General features: G+C 35.9%; 3 protein-coding genes across 7 annotated transcripts in view; 2 read left to right on the top strand and 1 right to left on the bottom strand.

The window, feature by feature from the left end:
- Nucleotides 1-6,668, top strand: part of sun1b (Sad1 and UNC84 domain containing 1b) — a 40,151-nt gene extending 33,483 nt beyond the window's left edge. For all 4 annotated transcript variants that reach the window (XM_079870946.1, XM_079870947.1, XM_079870945.1 and 1 more), the window contains 8 exons: nucleotides 283-326; nucleotides 418-562; nucleotides 646-912; nucleotides 2,177-2,261; nucleotides 2,346-2,461; nucleotides 3,282-3,449; nucleotides 3,584-3,676; nucleotides 4,854-6,668. In XM_079870946.1, the coding sequence (XP_079727072.1) occupies nucleotides 283-326; nucleotides 418-562; nucleotides 646-912; nucleotides 2,177-2,261; nucleotides 2,346-2,461; nucleotides 3,282-3,449; nucleotides 3,584-3,676; nucleotides 4,854-4,970 (1,035 nt within the window). In that variant the 3' untranslated portion in view covers nucleotides 4,971-6,668. The remainder of the gene's footprint in view (nucleotides 1-282; nucleotides 327-417; nucleotides 563-645; nucleotides 913-2,176; nucleotides 2,262-2,345; nucleotides 2,462-3,281; nucleotides 3,450-3,583; nucleotides 3,677-4,853) is intronic.
- ccdc137 (coiled-coil domain containing 137) overlaps nucleotides 1-19,464 on the bottom strand; it is a 224,026-nt gene that overhangs the window by 168,826 nt on the left and 35,736 nt on the right. The gene's annotated exons all lie outside the window — the stretch shown is intronic.
- The window catches only part of LOC307166434 (Na(+)/H(+) exchange regulatory cofactor NHE-RF2), a 36,220-nt gene continuing 25,101 nt past the window's right edge, over nucleotides 8,346-19,464 (top strand). Inside the window, exons 1-3 of one of the 2 annotated variants that reach the window (XM_079884794.1) lie at nucleotides 8,346-8,480; nucleotides 8,755-8,990; nucleotides 10,439-10,681. In XM_079884794.1, the coding sequence (XP_079740920.1) occupies nucleotides 8,784-8,990; nucleotides 10,439-10,681 (450 nt within the window). In that variant the 5' untranslated portion in view covers nucleotides 8,346-8,480; nucleotides 8,755-8,783. Of the gene's footprint in view, nucleotides 8,991-10,438; nucleotides 10,682-19,464 lie in introns of both variants that reach the window. The other variant, XM_079884793.1, reaches the window with a different exon arrangement.

The raw sequence follows: 19,464 nt of genomic DNA, 5'->3' as shown, positions 1-19,464 counted from the left end.
TAATTTATTCCTGTGAGCAAAGCTGTATTTTCAGCATCATTACTCCAGTCTTGGGTGTCACATGATCCTTCAGAAATCATACTTATATGGTCTGATTTGATGCTCAAGAAACATTTCTGATGAAAGTTAAATGTTAAAAGTATTCATTTCATTAAAAGTTTGCTCACCGCAAACTTTTGAATTTCACAATTTGTGTTCATTCTAGCTCTTGTAACAAAATCTTTGTAATAATTGATTACACTCATTCATCTAATTCTGTCTCAATTCTCTTCTCATTCAAAGGAAATCCATGTAACACGGCAGACTCCAGCACAGGCCTCCGTCAGGTAGACATGCTTAAAAATCACCAGCAAATGTAGCAGTTCTGCGCACTTCCTGTCTCAGTATTAATGTCTGCTCTTGGCTTTTGCTCTGCAGTGTTGGAGTGTCTCAGGAGAACCATGATGCTTTGCTCTCTGAGGTTCAGAGGTTGGAAGCGGAGCTGGGCCGCATCAGAGCAGACCTGCAAGGGGTGATGGGATGTCAAGGGAAATGCGACCGGCTCGACACCATGCATGAAACGGTGTGTAGTGTTTATACGGCATATAATATGCTTATCCTGTTGAGTTTTTCACTTATACATATATACTCTGATTTCTTCCCCAGGTGTCGGCACAGGTGAAAAAAGAGTTGTACGCTCTGTTGTACGGCCGAAACGGGGGTGAAATGGAGATTCCCGAGCCCTTGTTGCCGTGGCTGGCATCTCAGTACACACGCTCCTCTGACCTCACCGCGACCCTCATGACCCTGGAGCGCAGCATTCTGGGAAAGCTGTCTCTTCAGATGCAGGAGAGCAAACAGCAGCAGTCCTCCGCTGAAACAATTACTCAGACTGTCGCCCACGCCGCTGGGGCTGCTGGGATGTCAGAGGAGGTACAAAACTAAAAAAAATAATGTTGGCTTAATTTAAAAAAAAAAAGTTTTTTTTTTTAGTTATGACAACTTCGAATGAAATTGTATTCAACCAACAAACTACATTATATTATAAATTAAGTTCCTCTAAGTCAAACGCAAATTTTTAAGTTAATTACTCAAAAAAATGAAGTCGCTCCAACTAGTTGAGCTGTAGCCCTGGAACCAATTAATGTTATCTATTTTACCTAAAATCTGCTGCTAGAATAGCATATGCTAAATGTAACTTATTTAGCTTGTAAATGAACAAGTAAGAAATTACTTTTCACTGGCATCAGCGATGTCATTGCTTCTAGAGTCAATGTAGTGTTTGCCTTCAGGTAGTCTAACTTTTAAGTCAACATAACTCAACAAAATAACTGTTGAAACTTAAACGGATCAATAAATTAGAATTTTTAAATTTGAAAAATTTCTGAATTTCTCCTGAATTACTTTTTAGAGTGAATTATACATTATCGTTCAAATGTTTGTGGTCAGTATGATTTTATTATTTTATTTTTTTAAGAAATGATTACTTGTATTCAGCAAGGTCAAAAGTGACAGTAAATACATTTATAATGTTACGAAAAATGTATATTTCAAATAAATGCTTGTCTTTTGAACGTTTTGAACTATTAAAGAATCCTGAGTGTATGTATCATGGTTTCCACAAAAATATTAAGCAGCACACAGTTCAAAATTGATGATAATAATAGTATTTCTTGAGCAGCAAATCATCATATCAGAATGATTTCTGAAGAATCATGTGACACTGAAGACTGGAGTAATGATGCTGATAATACATCTTTGATCACAGGAATAAATTACATTTTATTATATATTAATATAGAAAAGTTATTTTAAGTTGTAATAATACAATAATTCACAATATTAACTGTTCTACTGTATTTTTGCTGAGCATAAGAGACTTCTTTCAAAAAAGAGACATTACAACATATCCTACCCAACTCCAAACTGTTGAGCAGTTGTGTTATATATCTTGCTCTTTGAAAGTAGACTCAAATGTTATATCTTAACAACAGATTTATTACACATCAAATGACACCTGTTAGAATGTGAATGACTTGATCATGTGAAGAGGAAAGAACGTTTATGGCAGCTTTTAGCACAAATTGAAGTTAATTTAAGTGGCCATATTTGAGGAAACTGTTTTTTTCTCATTCAATTGTATGTTTCTCTAAAAATCTCTGAAATAATACCAACTGTGTTTCTCTGAAAATCTCAGCAGGTCCAGTTGATTGTCCAGCGTGCGTTAAGGCTGTACTCCGAGGATCGCACCGGACAGGTGGACTACGCTCTGGAGTCTGGAGGTAAGCACATCTACAGAACACGTACATATGAACATCGCTGGCCCTTTAAAGACATTTTTACACAAGACTGACGTGTGTTGGCAGGTGGCAGCATTCTCAGCACGCGCTGCTCCGAGACGTACGAGACAAAGACGGCACTGATGAGCCTGTTTGGGATCCCACTGTGGTACTTCTCACAGTCTCCACGTGCCGTCATCCAGGTACAGACCTAAACACACACCTTTTACTGAACTTGAAGTGATAGATAACCTGAACCAGCATCACGCATATCAATATATGCAACTTTTCTGTAGCTTAAACAGTAGAGAATGTCACTAGCAATGTCAAGGTCATGGGTTCGATTCCCAGATAAAATGTATTCTTTATCTAAGTTGATTTGGATATCAGCATCAACTAAGTCCATGAATATAAATGTAAGAGTATCAGCACTCATTTGTAATGTATTTTTATATTGTAATAAATCATTTTACAGTGAATCTCCAAATTAATGTAGAAACAACACAAAGATTTGTTTAATGGCATCTTTATACTAATTACAATTTCTGGGGGTGAAATAAGTAATTATTGCCATTCAACATTACAGTATAAATGAATGCCATAATTTTTTAATATTTAGGCTTTAGAAAATATAACAACATTTAATGTAAGTTAACTTAAAAAAATCTTTGCATAAACCCATTATAATAAATATTATATTTAGCTGTTCCTTTAGTATAGCAGGGCTCAACGATAAGGATTTGTACTGGCCCCGTCACCAAAAAAAGAGATTTTATTTTAATAAATAAGGTTATGGCATACATACTAGTGAAATTTCACAATTCTCGATTTTATATCGCAACAAAAACTGCTAGCCTAACTAATATAAAGTTCAAACATTTTTAACACAAGTAGTCAGTAATAAAATAAGAGCAAATGACAAACAATAGAATAAAGAAACAAATGAAATAATCAGGTGATTTTTCAACTTAAATATACGACACCAAAAAAGATGAATGATGTGAATTTCTGTCTTCCTTGTAGCCGGACATGTACCCTGGAAACTGCTGGGCATTTAAAGGCTCCCAGGGTTATCTGGTGATCAGGCTGTCTTTAAGCGTGATCCCGACCTCCTTCTGCCTGGAGCATATTCCCAAAAGCCTCTCTCCCTCGGGAAACATCACCAGCGCACCTCGACGATTCTCTGTCTATGTAAGAATGCGTGGTTTATGAGCATATACTCACACATATTTCTAGCTGGATGCTTAAACAAATGTGTTTTTGTGTTAAGAAGTGGTGTATAGTCACGTGTGGCGTGCTGTAAGTCTTGCTGTCTGTATCTGCAGGGATTGGATGATGAATACCAGGAAGAAGGGAAACTGCTGGGTGACTACACCTATCAAGAAGATGGAGAATCACTCCAGATCTTCCCAGTTATGGTAAAATATACACATACAGAATCTGCAGTTGTATGATGTCCAGTGCTCCTCGATAGTGTCAGGGTTAGTGAAAAATTGGTGAAAAGGTGTGAATGGACCTCTTAAAAAGAGAGGGATTGGAATGAAATTAACTCATACTTGAGGTTTGCCTTGCTAGATAACTTAGATGTGCTCCCCATGCAGAGGTTAGAGTCCTGTGATTTCCACGATGCAGAACATGTGGACAGATTCACGGAGTGACACGTAATGTTATGTAATTTGGTCAAATGTGGATCATTCAAAAGTAGGGCTAAACACTTAATCGAATCGGGATATAGACTAGTGTCTGTGAATATTAAACCACAAAAAGACTGCTATTGAAATATGTGTCTTCTTGACCAGTATTTTATCATTTCATTTGATAAAACTTACATCAGATACACACACGGGAACTCAAAGGTCTTCACTACAACACAAACAAAGTTTGAAGAAATTATTAAATAAATACTGTATATTACTATTGTACAGTAGAATTTGCTTCTCAAGGTAATAATAACAATAATACAAGTTTATTAAAACATTTTCAAGGAATGTCACAATTTTTCAACCATATTTAAAAGGCAAACCTCTACTGCGCAACACTTTTTTGCCAAGAAATACAATTATTTAGAGACATTTTGAAAAATTCATTACATTATTAATGTTTTATATATTCATTTGATTACCGCTGTTTTTGGTAATACATTTGTATGAAACAGAATCAAGAAAAATCTAAATACACATTTCAAAGGGTGTAATTATTGTTCAAATTTTAATCAAAAATGTGTTAAATTATTAATTTTAATGAATGCAATTGATTAGACATCCTTTTTGATTAATAAAATGTAATTAAACCATTAAAAATAAAATGGAAAACACAGAATGTGTTTCCTAGTATCTTGTTGTTAGCTTAGCAACATGTACTTTTCTTTTTGGCCAAATTCAGCATTGCATGTCCCAGAATGCATGCGTTAATAAAAAAGCAAGTGTTATTAGCTTAGCAACATGCTTCTGTCAAACTCAATTGGAAAAAAATTGTAAATTCTGTACCAGTCATGTACATGTAGTTCTGTTTTAGTTAGTATGCTGCCTATGTAGACAGCAGAGCAGCTTACTAGGGTTTGAAATGCTGTTTTATTTTGCCTTTTTTTTTCCCCAGGAGAAGAATGACAAGGCCTTTCAGATCATCGAGATGCGCGTGCTGTCGAACTGGGGTCATCCCGATTACACCTGCCTGTATCGCTTCAGAGTCCACGGCAAACCTCACACTCAGTAAACCCCACTGTACAGTACCATATCACCCTTTATGTACATACAGGAAACGCTTGGACTTTGATGCAGCTCGGGTGAAACTGGGCTCGCAAGCTACGTTTTTAAGACTTTTAATATGAATGATGGCCGAAACAGAGTTACAAGGAGCACAGCGGGAAAGAGCCATGCGTTTTAAGCTAAGGATTTCCACTTGTTTCCTTCCCACTTCCCTGTTCTTGCACTGATTCATGCCCTTTCGGCCGGGCCCCGTGTTACGCTCCTGCCCCGTAGAGGCATCTGTGCCTTCAGACAGAACACGCTTCTCTCATTTTACTTTGGTTTTCTGAATGTACAGAGGACACACTAATGTAAGTATCCGAGTATCCGACTTCCGCCTCGTCCACTGGACGATGCCGCTTTGACTAGTCTGCAAGGTCCCAGGAAGAGGGACGTTTTTGAAACCTTTACCACCACTTAACCTGATGAGAATATGTCTGGGTCATATTTCCCCCTTGAAAAGTTATTTTTACTAAATCAATCTTATATTAGGGCTGCTAAGTTTGTTTTTTTGCATTGTGATATTATTTTTAAATTTAAGCAACAAAAAGAAAATCTCATTACTGTAATGCAAAAGTATATATTATTTAAAAAATATTATTTTTTATATATTTATGATAGCCTTTGTTTTACTGCTTTTTTATTTGTCTTAAATTGTAATACAGCTTAAAAAAAATTACTATTGAGTGTCATTTTTTAATATTATTATTGAGAATTTATTCTAATTCCATTTTTCTTTTGCATTATAATAATGTGGTCATTTTGTAGGGAAACGTTCTTAATTTTCCAATAATGTGATGATGCAAAAAAAAAAAACATAAAACAGTCCTTTTTTATTTGTATAATGCTGACTGAAGCTACCAATCACAGTTGTGTTATTTGCATGTGCCATTTAGGGCTGATATTATTTTTTTGTGTGAAATATGACCCAGACAGTATTTTATTTTTTGTACAAAAGAAGAAAAAGAAAAAAAACTCATTACAGCCATAACTTGTAAGAGACACTAGCTTGAGCTCAGATGGAAAATCTCCACAGACGGGAACGGATGTTTATGGATGAGCATGTGGACTAATATGTGTACATTTGAACAGAACTGGACATAAAACACTCACTCACTCACTCACTCACTGTTTGTTTCTCTCGTCAGTAGTAATATCACAGCGCAGTCATGATACTCCGCAGGAATGTAACTTATTGTAATTAGTCCTTTTTAATCGACTTATATCAGTGTTTATTTTACATAAAGGGGTGCGCCCTGTCGTCTTCATCATCATCATCATTATTATTTTCATTTTTATTGTGTTTTTGTCAAGCATTTGCGTTAAAGTTGACAGCGCACTGTTCTGTCTTTATAAAGGAAATGTAAGCTGCACACGTCCTATGTGATTCATTGGATATGTTTAAAAAGTCAGGGGTTCATTTACAGAACCGTGTGGGCAACACTATGTTGACCCATAAGAGTTCGTTTGTAAAATACTATTGATTTGTTCGTGACTATTTATTTTACAGAATTTTAGCTGAGAAATAGGACTTTGTGCGGTGTGTTTTGTAAAATGCTTTTCAGTGCAAATTGGTCTGTTTATATTTAGTTTTTTTGTTTTTTGGTCGTTATAAATTGGCTACAGTACTATGAATTGTACCAGTAAAGAACTTTAATTTTGAGGATATTTGTATGTTTTTATTGGAGTGTGCTGAAGTGGTTAAAATAAGTTCACCTAAAAATCAAAATTGATTATATTTTTATAGTCGTACCTTTTTTTATGTAAGAAAACGTCATACGAGTTTGGAACCACATGAGGAGGATGAGTATTATGAATGATTCATTTTATTATTTGTACTGTAAAATGATTTTTTGGCACATTGAAACACTGACCCCAGTGATATTGCAGTCTTTGGTTGAACTGGTCAAAATCTGCTGAAAAACATGTTTGAGTGTTGGCAATCTCAACGTGTAGCGAATGCTGGCCCTCAGTTTGCATTTTGCTCTTTTCTAAATTGTATTTCAATGCATCTCAATTGCTATGCTGACCTGCTATTTACAAGGCTAGGGAGGAATAAGAAACAATATCACAGAACATTACATGAACATTAACTGGGTAGGACTGTATAACAAAATGTTTTTTTGACATCTTGTACCCTTGTTAAATAATGAATTGGGAGAACCTACAGAAAAGTCAAGGATAGATACTTTTTATAGAGCTACACTAAATTGGAGTTTCATAAATGTAGTGTTTTGCATTTTCAATCCACATTCAGACACAAATGATGGATGGATGGATGGATGGATGGATGGATGGATGGATGGATGGATGGATGGATGGATGGATGGATGGATGGATGGATAGATAGATAGATAGATAGATAGATAGATAGATAGATAGATAGATAGATAGATAGATAGATAGATAGATAGATAGATAGATAGATAGTTCCTTTTTTCTCCAGCAGAGTGCAGCACAACCAGGCTGCTATTCTCCTCAATGTGTGCGCGCTTGTCCTATATGTGGATTGTGTGACCCGAAATGTTCTCAAATTCATATGATTTATTTATATTTTATGAGAAGTTGCACATGAGACGGTGTTACAAACAGCAATACTTTCTCTCTTCTGGTCATTCACTTCTCTCCTGCGTCCATGTGCTGATGAGTGAGTGGGACTTGTGTTGTAGGCAAGTTGTTAATGTCAGATAGCGTTACTGGATTGGTTTGGAGGGTGCGAATTATTGGGTTATGACCCAATAATAAGGCTTTAAGCCCTCACCAAAAGAAGTCTGTAAGAGGTTTAGAAGACTTCCTCTTTTTGGGTGAAAGTGTGTGAATTCTTATTAATTTTCACCAACAAATAAACGATAACGAATTGAAATCGCGTTCGCTCAACCATACCATAACCATACCAACCATAACGACGTTGACGTTATTGCAATTGTTTTATATCGATAAACCATGACTAAATGAAGTGTTAATTGTTTATCTATCACTTTAATTCGTTTATAAAAGAAAAAAAAAACGTTCATTTTTATGTATATAAAAACGTTTTTCTTTTCTAAGGTAACGACTCTCGTTCCGCCGAGTAACAATTTAAATCGTTGCGCAAGACGACAACAAATTCTGGACTTTTTTTCCTGTGCGTTGACTTATCAGAACTACAATTACCTTAAAATGCCCAAATTCCCTTTACAATCGATCATTTTATAATTCACAGCGTTTTGTTTAACTTTTAGGCTACCATGTGCAAAAAAACATAATGTCCACTTTTATTGTTAAAGTGATTGTGTGACCTCTTCTTTGTGTAAGGACCCAAACGCACTGATGCAAAGGCTCTCTCTGCGCATTTCTGCTGTGTTTGAATGGGCGGTCTTATTCACTGCACACCACACACAGTTTCTCAGTGTTCAGCAGCACCAGACAGATGCGTTTCTCTGTCCGAGGGCACAATGTCTCACACAGGAGTTGTGCATCCGTCTAGGAACATCCACAGGTAGTTACAGTCACCACTTTTGCATTCTCTTTGGGAAAGCATTTGATCGATTCGGACACTTTTCTTTTTTTCTTTCTTTTTTTTTTGTGCTTTTTGTCTATTATATTATTATTGTCTTGTAGTTGCATGCATATTATTGTACATACACTGCGAACTATGCACTACTTGACCATATAGAACCGACAACGATGCTTGCGTGTAAACATTTGGAGATGCTTTTGCCGTAAGTTTTCGGTTTTTTTTGCGGAATATAACGCTTGGGTTTTATTACAAGTTTGGATGTGAAGACAAAAGCGGAATACAATGGCTAGTGATTTGAAGCCTCGGTTGTGTGAGATGAAGAAAGGAGAGAGCGGATACGGGTTTCATCTGCACGGAGAGAAAGGAAAAACCGGACAGTACATACGGAAAGTGGAGCGCGCGTCCCCGGCTGAGGCATCGGGACTGCGCGCGGGTGACCGTGTGGTGGAGGTGAACGGCGAGAACGTGGAGAGAGAGACACACCATCAGGTACATCACACACACACACACATATACACACACACACACCTGTGCTGATCCTGCATATTCCGCCCTCATAACACTTCACATTACACTGGCCATGATGCTGCTTTGTGAGGCAATTACGAGATATAGCCTATATGCAGTTTATTAGTTTTACACAATAACGTTCAAAAGTTTAAGATCAGTAAGATTTTTTTATTATTATTCAGCACGGATGCATTCAATTGATCAAAAATGACAGTAAAGACGTTCGAAAAGATTTATATTTCAAATAAGCGTAGTTAGAATGATTTCTGAAGGATCACGTGACGCTGAAGACTGGAGTAATGACGCTGAAAAGTGAAAATACAATATAAAACAGTCATTTTAAATAGTGATGATATTTGAAGCTATTCCTGTTTCACTCTATTTTTGATTTTTTTTTTTACAAAACAACAAATATTACTGACTCCAAACTTTTGAACGATTGTGTATGTTTGTCATGATCTTAACTTTTTGATTTTATCACGTGTAATGCTTGAAATGAGATTTGTATACAAATATAAATTGTATGAATGTCCTTATAAAACTAAAATTTTATGAAATGCATGAGTTTAAGTGGATATTAAAGGGAGGGAAAAAATGCTTCAATAAAATATCCTTATATAGTGTTTAAAAGCATCCTAAGATGAAGTTGGTTGATAAATATGCACAATGAGCAGAGCAAAGAGACTTAAAGACAGACAAAGAGACTCAAAAATAAAAGGGTTGGCCACAACATCATTCCCATTTGAGTTACGTCATAGTTTCAATGACTTTTACTGTTATTCTAAATGTACAAACAATCATGAGAATGTGTCAGTGTGTCCAAACCTTTGACTGGTATGTATATATAAACAGGCCAGTATAAACGGCAGAGAGTGAAATACATTTATTTGAGCTAAAAAGGTTTGGGCTTTGGAAATAACTTTGCATGGAAAATAAAGCCTGAGCCTTGACTATCAGAAACATGTGGACTTGTGAATGCACAATGAAATTCCATGCATTTCTTGAGTTGCATTGACTCTAATGGTGTGTTGACTTTGACAGCAGCTGGAGGCTTTACAGCATTACTGCTGTAGACTATATGACTAGATATTTCTTTGTGTTTAGAGTCGGGCATGTACTGCACATGTTAAAGTCTTGGAATTTTTAATATGTATTCAGTTCCAGTTATGACAGGAGGATCGGATAACACCGGGTGAATGGTAGCATATAGTGGAAAGCACGTCTTCAAAAGTTTTGGCCCAGTAAGATTTTTTTTTTAAAGAAATTAATACTTTTATTCAGCAAGGATGCATTAAATTGATCAAAAGTGACAGTAAACACATTTATAATGTTAATAAATGCTGTTCCTATTCATCAGAGAATCCTGATGCATCAAAAATAGCCGCACAAATGTGTTCATGAGCAGTTTTGCCGTCTCTTCCGCTCAGGTGGTGCAGCGCATCAAAGCCGTGGAACATGAGACCCGACTGCTGGTGGTTGACCGGGAGACCGACGAGTACTTCCGAAGCCTGCGTCTCACCTGCACCGAGGACATGGCCGCCCCAACCAGCCCTGCAGCCACGACCCCCTCACCCTCTCCGTCCACCAGTAAACAGGGCAATGGATCCGTGTCCAAACGAAGCGAGATCTCCAAACCCATCAGGAAACCTCCGTCACGAGCTCCTAAGAAGGTGTGTGGGTCCATTCACTATATCTGACTACGCTCTATCAGTGAACCGTTCCTAAAAGAGCCTCGTAAAGAACATTTTAATAATCTATGTCCACTATAAAGAACCTTTGTCCAGTGGAAAGATTCCATGGATGTTTTTTAAGGTTCTTCATGGAACCATCGATGCCAATAAAGAACCTTTATTTTTAAAGGCCAAGTCACACTGCACCGACAAATGCAATAATAACACAAGCTGTTTTATTGACCTCTTTCCTCGGTTGAAACACTGATTGAGCGATTACATGAGACATGATTAATTTCGTAAGTTGTACTGTATCTTTCAACATACCTTCTGATGTTAATGCATGTTTTTTCTTGCTATAACTTGTAATAAAGTGGAAGAAAAGACTTGAACCGAGGCACATTTAAGAGCGTCAAAACGGCATTTATTGTTTGAATTCCGTGATAAAATGAACATAATTTGAAAGCTGAGACTTTGCTTCTTAACAGAAGATACAAAGCACAAAGTTTTTTTGCTATTGTTGGATGGCAGGCGCTACAAATAATGTTTGGTGTAAGGAAAACCTTGGACCTGGCAACCCTGACTTGAACTAAGGGTGATTCATAGGGTCAAAAAGAGTGCTTTAACATCGCTATATTTTAACTGTTAACGTGTTATTGTTCGTTAACTTGCCCTAAATTCAACACAAGAGACATTTTCTTCACACACAGTAAACAGAGTTACAGTCTTAACATGTTTTTCCGCTTCCTTTGATTGACAGGATAAAATCGACCCTGATCATGGGCTGTTTTTAAACAATCGGTCAATACATCAGTGCATCTCTAGTTTTGTCGGATCAGTGTGTTAACCCTCGTCGGCATCTGTTGCCGTTGATGGGCGCTTGTTTTTGCCGATTAAACATGTTGAATCTGTGTTTGCCAGGTCATGGCCTTAAGATTGTTCAACCTTTCGATTAATCCAGATCACATCACCAGAGTTGGATCCAGTTTATTTAGAGCTTATCAGTTAGTTTTTCCTATTGTGTCAGAGAAAATGTGCTTGGCTATAATATATACTGCTATAATTATGGATTAATGGGTTAATTCATTGAGTTTAAATAATAATGAGTTCAGTGACTCTCAGATATTATCTTGTTGGGTCTGTCATGGTTGGTCGGTGTCCAAGATGTGACGCTGTAATAGTTTTGCAGTAAGTGTGCATGTGAGACAAGCTTCTCCAGGACATTGATCGTGTTTCCCATGGCTTATATACTCAGGAAAATTGCTCTTGGATTTTGGCCTTTTAAAAGCATAAAAGATTCTGTCCAAGTGTGATTATTCCACTCATGCTTTCCAAGGCTGTCTTATTCCTGATGCATCAACACCACATACTGTGTACAGATACTAATTTTACTTGAAGTCCAACTTACTTAGTTGGTTTTATCATATAAAAGATGTACTTGCACATCTCTCCTCCACACACCACATGATTTGATGCATCATTCATGTCCGTAGCACAAACATTGCTGGACAAGGTAATTGCTGAAGTGTAATACTTGTTCAGGCATTAAGAGTCTGCTTATTGAACATGTGCACATAACAAGAAAGACAAGCAAGTGTAGGTCATGTTTGAAGAGATCACATAGCAAAAATGACCATCATTATTCTGCTGATGCAATATTTGTGTAAGATCTCAAATATATTAGTCTTTTCCTCAGCCTAATGCACACATCCAACATCTGCTCTCACTTACAGCCCACTTTCCAAATGGGTTTACATAATCCAGTGCTGTTTCAATGCGATGTTGCCGAGTGGGAATGACAGAGCGTGTGAGAGGGTGGGTGTGTAACAGCCACGTGTGTGTGATAATACTGACTGTGACAGTACAATTGTTAACATCGGAGAAGCCAACTAGGTCCAAACAGAGAGACGTGTTGAAGCTGTTTCTGAAATCAGTAGAGCTTGTCATCATAAGCCCTTCACACTTGATTTTACTCACATATATATATACACTGCCCGGCCAAGTCGCTCTTTGGATTTAAATAGGCAAAGGCTTAAGTGTCTATGATTGGATCATTATTGAAAGTCTGGAGGAGACTTGACTCTTGCATTGACAATACAAGAACTTGACCAAACGTTGATGCACCTCTTGATGTTGGGATGTTATTTCCATCAAGAGGTGCATCAACGTTTGGTCAAGATCTTGTATTGTCAATGCAAGAGTCCAGCACTCTGTAAAGTCTCCTCCAGCACATCCCAAAGACTTTCAGCGAATTTAAGGTCTGAACTCAGAGGTGCTGATTCATGTGTGAAAATGATTCTTCATGTTCCCTCACCACCATTATTACACAATTTGATCCTGATGAATCATTGTCATCCTGGAATATGGCCATGACGTGTCTTCCTACATGAGGGAAGGGAAGGATTAGAAGAACTGATGCCAAACATATAACATGCCAGAAACATAATAATCACTGCAATAATGATTTTTTTTCAATCCGAGCCAATGAAGATGAATAAAATATGAAGAGAAACCTTGGAAAATGAAGGTAGAACATAGTAAAAATGCCTCATTTCTTAAAGTACCATAAAGCACTCAAGAACTACCACAAGTAATTCAAACACATTTCAGTCATAATTCTCCCCAAAATCAAAAGAAAAAAGGTGTGAGTTTGTTGTGAATTATGACATGGAGATGTTCTTGATGGTGTTTGAATTACTCACGTGGTAATCTAATTGCTTTGTTATTTTGTAGACTAAAAAATGCTCCATTTGTTCTTTAGATCAATGTTTTGGATTCTATGTTCTTTAAAGTACAGAACTAGAGAATAACGAGTTCTTTTTGGAACTTTATCATGTTCTAATTAAGCTATAAAACCTGTTTTGGTTCTTATTCCAAGATTAGTTTGCAGCATAAACATTCGGATAAACAATAGAGTGGATATTGCCCAGTTCTTTGAAGGCCATGGAAATGTTCTGCTCCAAAATGTCCAGTTTTGGGATTTGGTGATTGGAAAAGCCATATCCTGTTGTTAAAAAAACACTCTAGACTGTGTTTAGCTATGTATATGTGGGATAGTGTTCCTGTCCAGTGGCCTCATATTGGCTGATATTGTTGCCCATTCAGACCCATCATTGGACTCGATGGTTCCTCTCGATGTTTAACAGTTGTTCCAAACATCCATTGACTTTCTCCAGACGTCGGTAGACTGTAGGAAAGTGATGACTCATGAAACCAAACTCCCATCAGACCGTTGCTCAGGGTTCCAGCCAGGTTTAGTGCCTCTAACGTAAATTATCCGTCTTTGTGTGTTGCTCTTGGATACAAGAGGTTTTTGAATTGTCGCCCTGCCATAATTTTTGTCTTCTGAAACTCACTTTACAGCACTGAGTCCTTCGTGATTTGGATCTGCATGGGGTCATATTTGAGATCTGCTCTTTTGTGATATTTTGTAACTATCATCTTTTATCATTTATTGCTGTTGGTTAGCCACCTTAACAATTCAGTTTGTTCTTTATTTTTGAGATATTTAAATTAAAAATAATTGTACCAGTTTTGTGCATCACCTACACTAGCGGTCAGTTTGGGGTTGGTAAGGTTTTTGAAAGAAGTCTCAATATTATTACAATTTAAAAGAACATTTTTCTATGTGAATATATATATATATATATATATATATATATATATATATATATATATATATATATATATATATATATATATATATATATAGTAAAATGTTATTTATTACTGTGATCAAAGCTGTATTTTCAGCATCGTTACTCCAGTCTTCAGTGTCAGATGACCCTTTAGAAATCATTCTAATATGATGATTTGATGATCAAGAAACGTTTATTATTAAACAGTATTGTGGAAGTGATACATTATTTTAGAAATTTGGTGAATAGAAAGTTCAAACGAGCAATTTATTTCAAATAGAAATATTTTGTAAACTTATAAAAGTCACTTTTGATCAATTTTATGCAATTAATGCATCCTTGCTGAATAAAATGATCAATTGCTCTAAATAAAAAATAAAAAAACAGTGATGTGTACAATTTGGATTTAATTAGCATGTTTTCAGTCTATTAGGTATGATGATAAATTGTATAAAATGACAACATATCAAATTTGTGACATCTTACCCCAACATAAATGTGATCACCAACAATTTATGAAAAGTATGTTATTGCCTTAAAAACAGGTTCCAAGTTTCTGATTTCCACTTTTCCGTGTGACAACTAGCCCCGGGGTCACATGACCTAATGCAGCATCTTAGTTATCATCACTGGCGTCAGAAATTAGCGTGTTCAGAAGCGTAAAGACTTTATAAAACTCCTCGGGCAGGAAACTGAGTCTGTCTTTGGAAGCAGAGGAGTCGTGTGTGTGTGTGTGTGTTTGAGCTGATATGGGAGTCCTGAGCCATAAAGGAAGGGGTCCTAGGAAGGGGTAGAAACCTTAAACTCGCAGCGTTTGAAGAGGGTTTGTGTGAATCACACTGACTGCTAGTCCACACAGAGCGAAATATAGACTTTGTAATCAGAATCTGTGTCTGTCCAAAAATAACAAGTATGGAATATTCACAGATATCATTCACAAAATAACCTAATATAAGTTTGGCACATGAAGATCATGCTAAGCACCGCATACAAAAGTCTGGGTATATAAAGTTTTCATCTGGAAAACTTTATTATTACTGTTTTCATTATTTATTTATTTATTTATTTATTTATTTTTATTTTATTTAGTTTAATTTAGTGTTTTACTGTTTATTCTCATTTATTTATTGTTTTAGTTTTTACTTGTTTGTTTATATATTGTTTTAGTTTTTACTTGTTTGTTTATATATTGTTTTTATTTATTGTTTTAATGTTTACTGTTTATTGTTTGTTTTATTTATTGTTTTAATGTTTTATTTAGTGTTTTAATGTTAATGCTTTTGTTTGTATATTATTTGTTTCTTTTATTTAGTGTTTTAGTTTTTGTTTACAGTTTTGTTTTTATTGTTTTAGTGATATATGTTTATTCTTTTGTTTATTATTTTATTCGTTTATTTATTGTTCACCGTTTGTTTGTTATATTTTTTGCTTTATTTAGTGTTTTACTGTTTATTCTTTTGTTTGTTTATTATTTGTTTTTATTTACTGTTTTATTTAGTGTTTTACTGTTTATTCTTTTATTCATTATTTGTTTGTTTTATTTAGTTTTAGTGTTTACTGTTAGTTTTGTTAATTTATTATAAACATTGCGAAGTTAGTTAAGAATGCTGTTCTGAAATATATATTTAAATCCCCACCAGAGTGTGCCTGCTTATTTTTATTGGCCATGATTTATTTTATGTTTTTTATTTTTTTTGTCATACTCAGCAAATTGTCAGATTCAGCAACCCGAGAAGGATGTTTGGACTCTTTACATCTTTCCTGTTCACTTTCATTTTTTCCTTCAAGTAGCTGTCGGAAAAGTTACATGGAAAGGAGAGATTAGTTAATACTGATCCAGCAGCTCCATTGTACAAATCTTCCATAGCGCTTTATAAATATTTGAAAATTTTAGCGTGGTTATTTCTCCGTTTTTCCAGAGTAGCTCTTTCTCCAGCTGTTACTCTTATGGAGGAATTACATGATCATCTGAAGCTGTTCTCAAGATGTCCAGGGATTTCACAATCTACTAATGTTCATGAAACAGCAAACTGAACAAGCAGTCAGAGAGTTAGAAACAAACCCCTACCCATCCTTAGCTGATTGATGCTGGCTTTGATTTGTGACCCTTAAACTCTGTTGAAGTGTTTAAATCACAGTCGCATGCAAGACAACAGCCTGAGCCTGTTGCACAACACTTCAGCTAAATTACTATATTTTCATATTTTCTGAAGAAAATGTCTTAACTCACCACCACAATGCTAGTGTTGCTAGTGCATTCCATGGAATTTGACTGATTAGGTGAGTCTTAAAGAGACGGTACACCAATAAATGAAAAATTCTGTCATCATTTTCTCATGTCATTTCAAACCATATGAATTTCTTTTTTTGTGGAACAAAAAAAAAAAGGTGTTTTAAAAAATGCCCATACAATTAAAGTCAGTGGGGTGCAGTTCTTTGTTTTGGACCCCATTGACTTTCATTGACCTGACAAAATCACTTAAAATCATCTTCTTCATCATTTTTGGATTCCACAGAAAAAAAGAAAGTCATACAGATTTGGAATGACATGAGGGCGAGTAAATGCATCATTTTCGTTCTGGGTTTATATATCCCTTTAACGTGGATTTGAGAATCATGTCCACTTTTGTTCATGCAGCTTACAAGCAAAGTTCGTGCAGTTGAACAAGGCTGTATAAGAAAGTTAAGCACACTTAGCCCGTCCTGAGGTGTTGACAGTCATCTGGGTCAGAGAACGTGAGATCTGGAGCGCTGCTGGACTGACCTACTTCCACACAAGCTTGTGATGTTTTGAACTCGAGATCGAAACAGATCCCAATGTCTCCGGTTCTCAAATCTTTTTTTCCCTTGCGTGGGGAAAAAAAAAATGTTTTCGCTGGAATAAATAAAACCATCTGCTTCGGCATCACACATCTGTCTAAACAAAGACGATAAGAATGAATGTTTGAGTGCTTGATTCTGAGTTGAGGATAAACTGTGGCCTAGATAGTAATGGCATACAGATCACCTGTATATAATAACGTCCATGAGACGAGAGGCTGATTCTCGTTTGCCGTGTTGAAACACTACACAAGCATCATGAGAAAGGCAAATGCAGGTAAAGGTTCATATGACAGTCAGTGCACTGTGTGTTGTGTGTGTGTGTGTGTGTGTGTTTGCATGTCTGCGTAAGTGATGTCTCTGCATACTTGAACTCCACTTGTGGTTGGTTCATTAGTGGACTTTTGCATCGCTAATATCCCTGTGGGCATGTACCCGCCAAACCTGCTCTTAAAGGCAATGTTGGCTCCATATTTCCATGGAAACTAACAGAAAGTTATATGCTTTTAATTTCAACACACTGGTAGGCAACTTCACCCTATAAAAATGATTCCTATGTGATCCAGTATTGTTTTTTGTTTCTGTGAGTGTTTGTGGTTCAGCTCGTCTTGGTTTGGCTGCTTTCTGCTGTTTTGATTCATTTGTCTTGGATGAATATGTTTTGCTTAAATATGCTTAAAGTTTTACAATTAGTTTTATTGCACTACAGATAGTGGTGTTATTAAAGTCAATGTGAAATCTAAATTGACCCCATTTCTGTTGTCATTCTTTATATTATATAGAATACATATTCTATATAATATATAATATAAATTAAGACAGAAAGAGACAGATGGACACATAGATAGACATATAGATAGATAGATAGATAGATAGATAGATAGATAGATAGATAGATAGATAGATAGATAGATAGATAGATAGATACACAAATGGATAGACAGATGGATGGATGATAGATAGACGAATGGATGGACGGATAGACAGGGATGGATGGATAGATAGATAGATAGATAGATAGATAGATAGATAGATAGATAGATAGATAGATAGATAGACACATAGATAGACATATAGATAGATAGATAGAAAGGGATAGAGATAGATAGATAGATAGATAGATAGATAGATAGATAGATAGATAGATAGATAGATAGACACATAGATAGACACATAGATAGACATATAGATAGATAGATAGATAGATAGATAGATAGATAGATAGACACATAGATAGATAGATAGATAGATAGATAGATAGATAGATAGATAGATAGATAGATAGATAGATAGATAGATAGATAGACACATAGATAGACATATAGATAGATAGATAGACACATAGATAGATAGATAGATACACAAATGGATAGACAGATGGATGGATGATAGATAGACGAATGGATGGACGGATAGACAGGGATGGATGGATAGATAGATAGATAGATAGATAGACACATAGATAGACATATAGATAGATAGATAGAAAGGGATAGAGATAGATAGATAGATAGATAGATAGATAGATAGATAGATAGATAGATAGACATATAGATAGATAGATAGATAGACACATAGATAGACACATAGATAGATAGATAGATAGATAGATAGATAGATAGACACATAGATAGACATATAGATAGATAGATAGACACATAGATAGATAGATAGATAGATAGATAGATAGATAGATAGATAGATAGATAGATAGATAGATAGACACATAGATAGATAGACACATAGATAGATAGACAGACGGACGGATGGATAGATAGATACAGATTGACGAATAGATAGATAGATAGATAGATAGATAGATAGATAGATAGACGAATGGATGTTTAGACACAGATAGACGGATGTGTCATGATTCTGCCTTCGTGTCCCAGATCTTCTCTTGTCTTGATGCAGGATCATGACAGACTCATGTTTTATGTGTAAGCACATGGCCATTTGTTTGGGTTGTGTGCTTGCGTTGTCTTGTCACCTTACCCCGCCCCCTTGTTATCTCATCTTGTAATTATTATATCATCGCTTACACCTGTGTTCCTGATTAGTTTGCTCCCTATTTAACCCCCTCATGTTTTCTGTCCTGCGTCGGTACATTGTCAAACATTGTGTGTTAAACTCTGTGACAGTCCTGTGAGTACTTCGTCTGGATCCTGTTAAATGAGAATTGTGAGTTTGTGTTGCTGTTTGTTCCCTGTCAAGTCATCGTCAAGTCAGAATCTAGTCTTCGTTTATTATCTTGTCTTAGTCAAGGTGAACTCTTCTCCAGTCCTGTTTTGCCCCCTCGTGGGTTTTGTTTTTTCTGTTTTGTGT

The sequence above is a fragment of the Squalius cephalus genome (assembly GCF_949319135.1).
Source record: "Squalius cephalus genome assembly, chromosome: 1".
Classification (NCBI taxonomy): domain Eukaryota; kingdom Metazoa; phylum Chordata; class Actinopteri; order Cypriniformes; family Leuciscidae; genus Squalius; species Squalius cephalus.
Note: the sequence above shows the minus strand (reverse complement) of the source record. Positions and strands in the feature narration are given on the sequence as shown.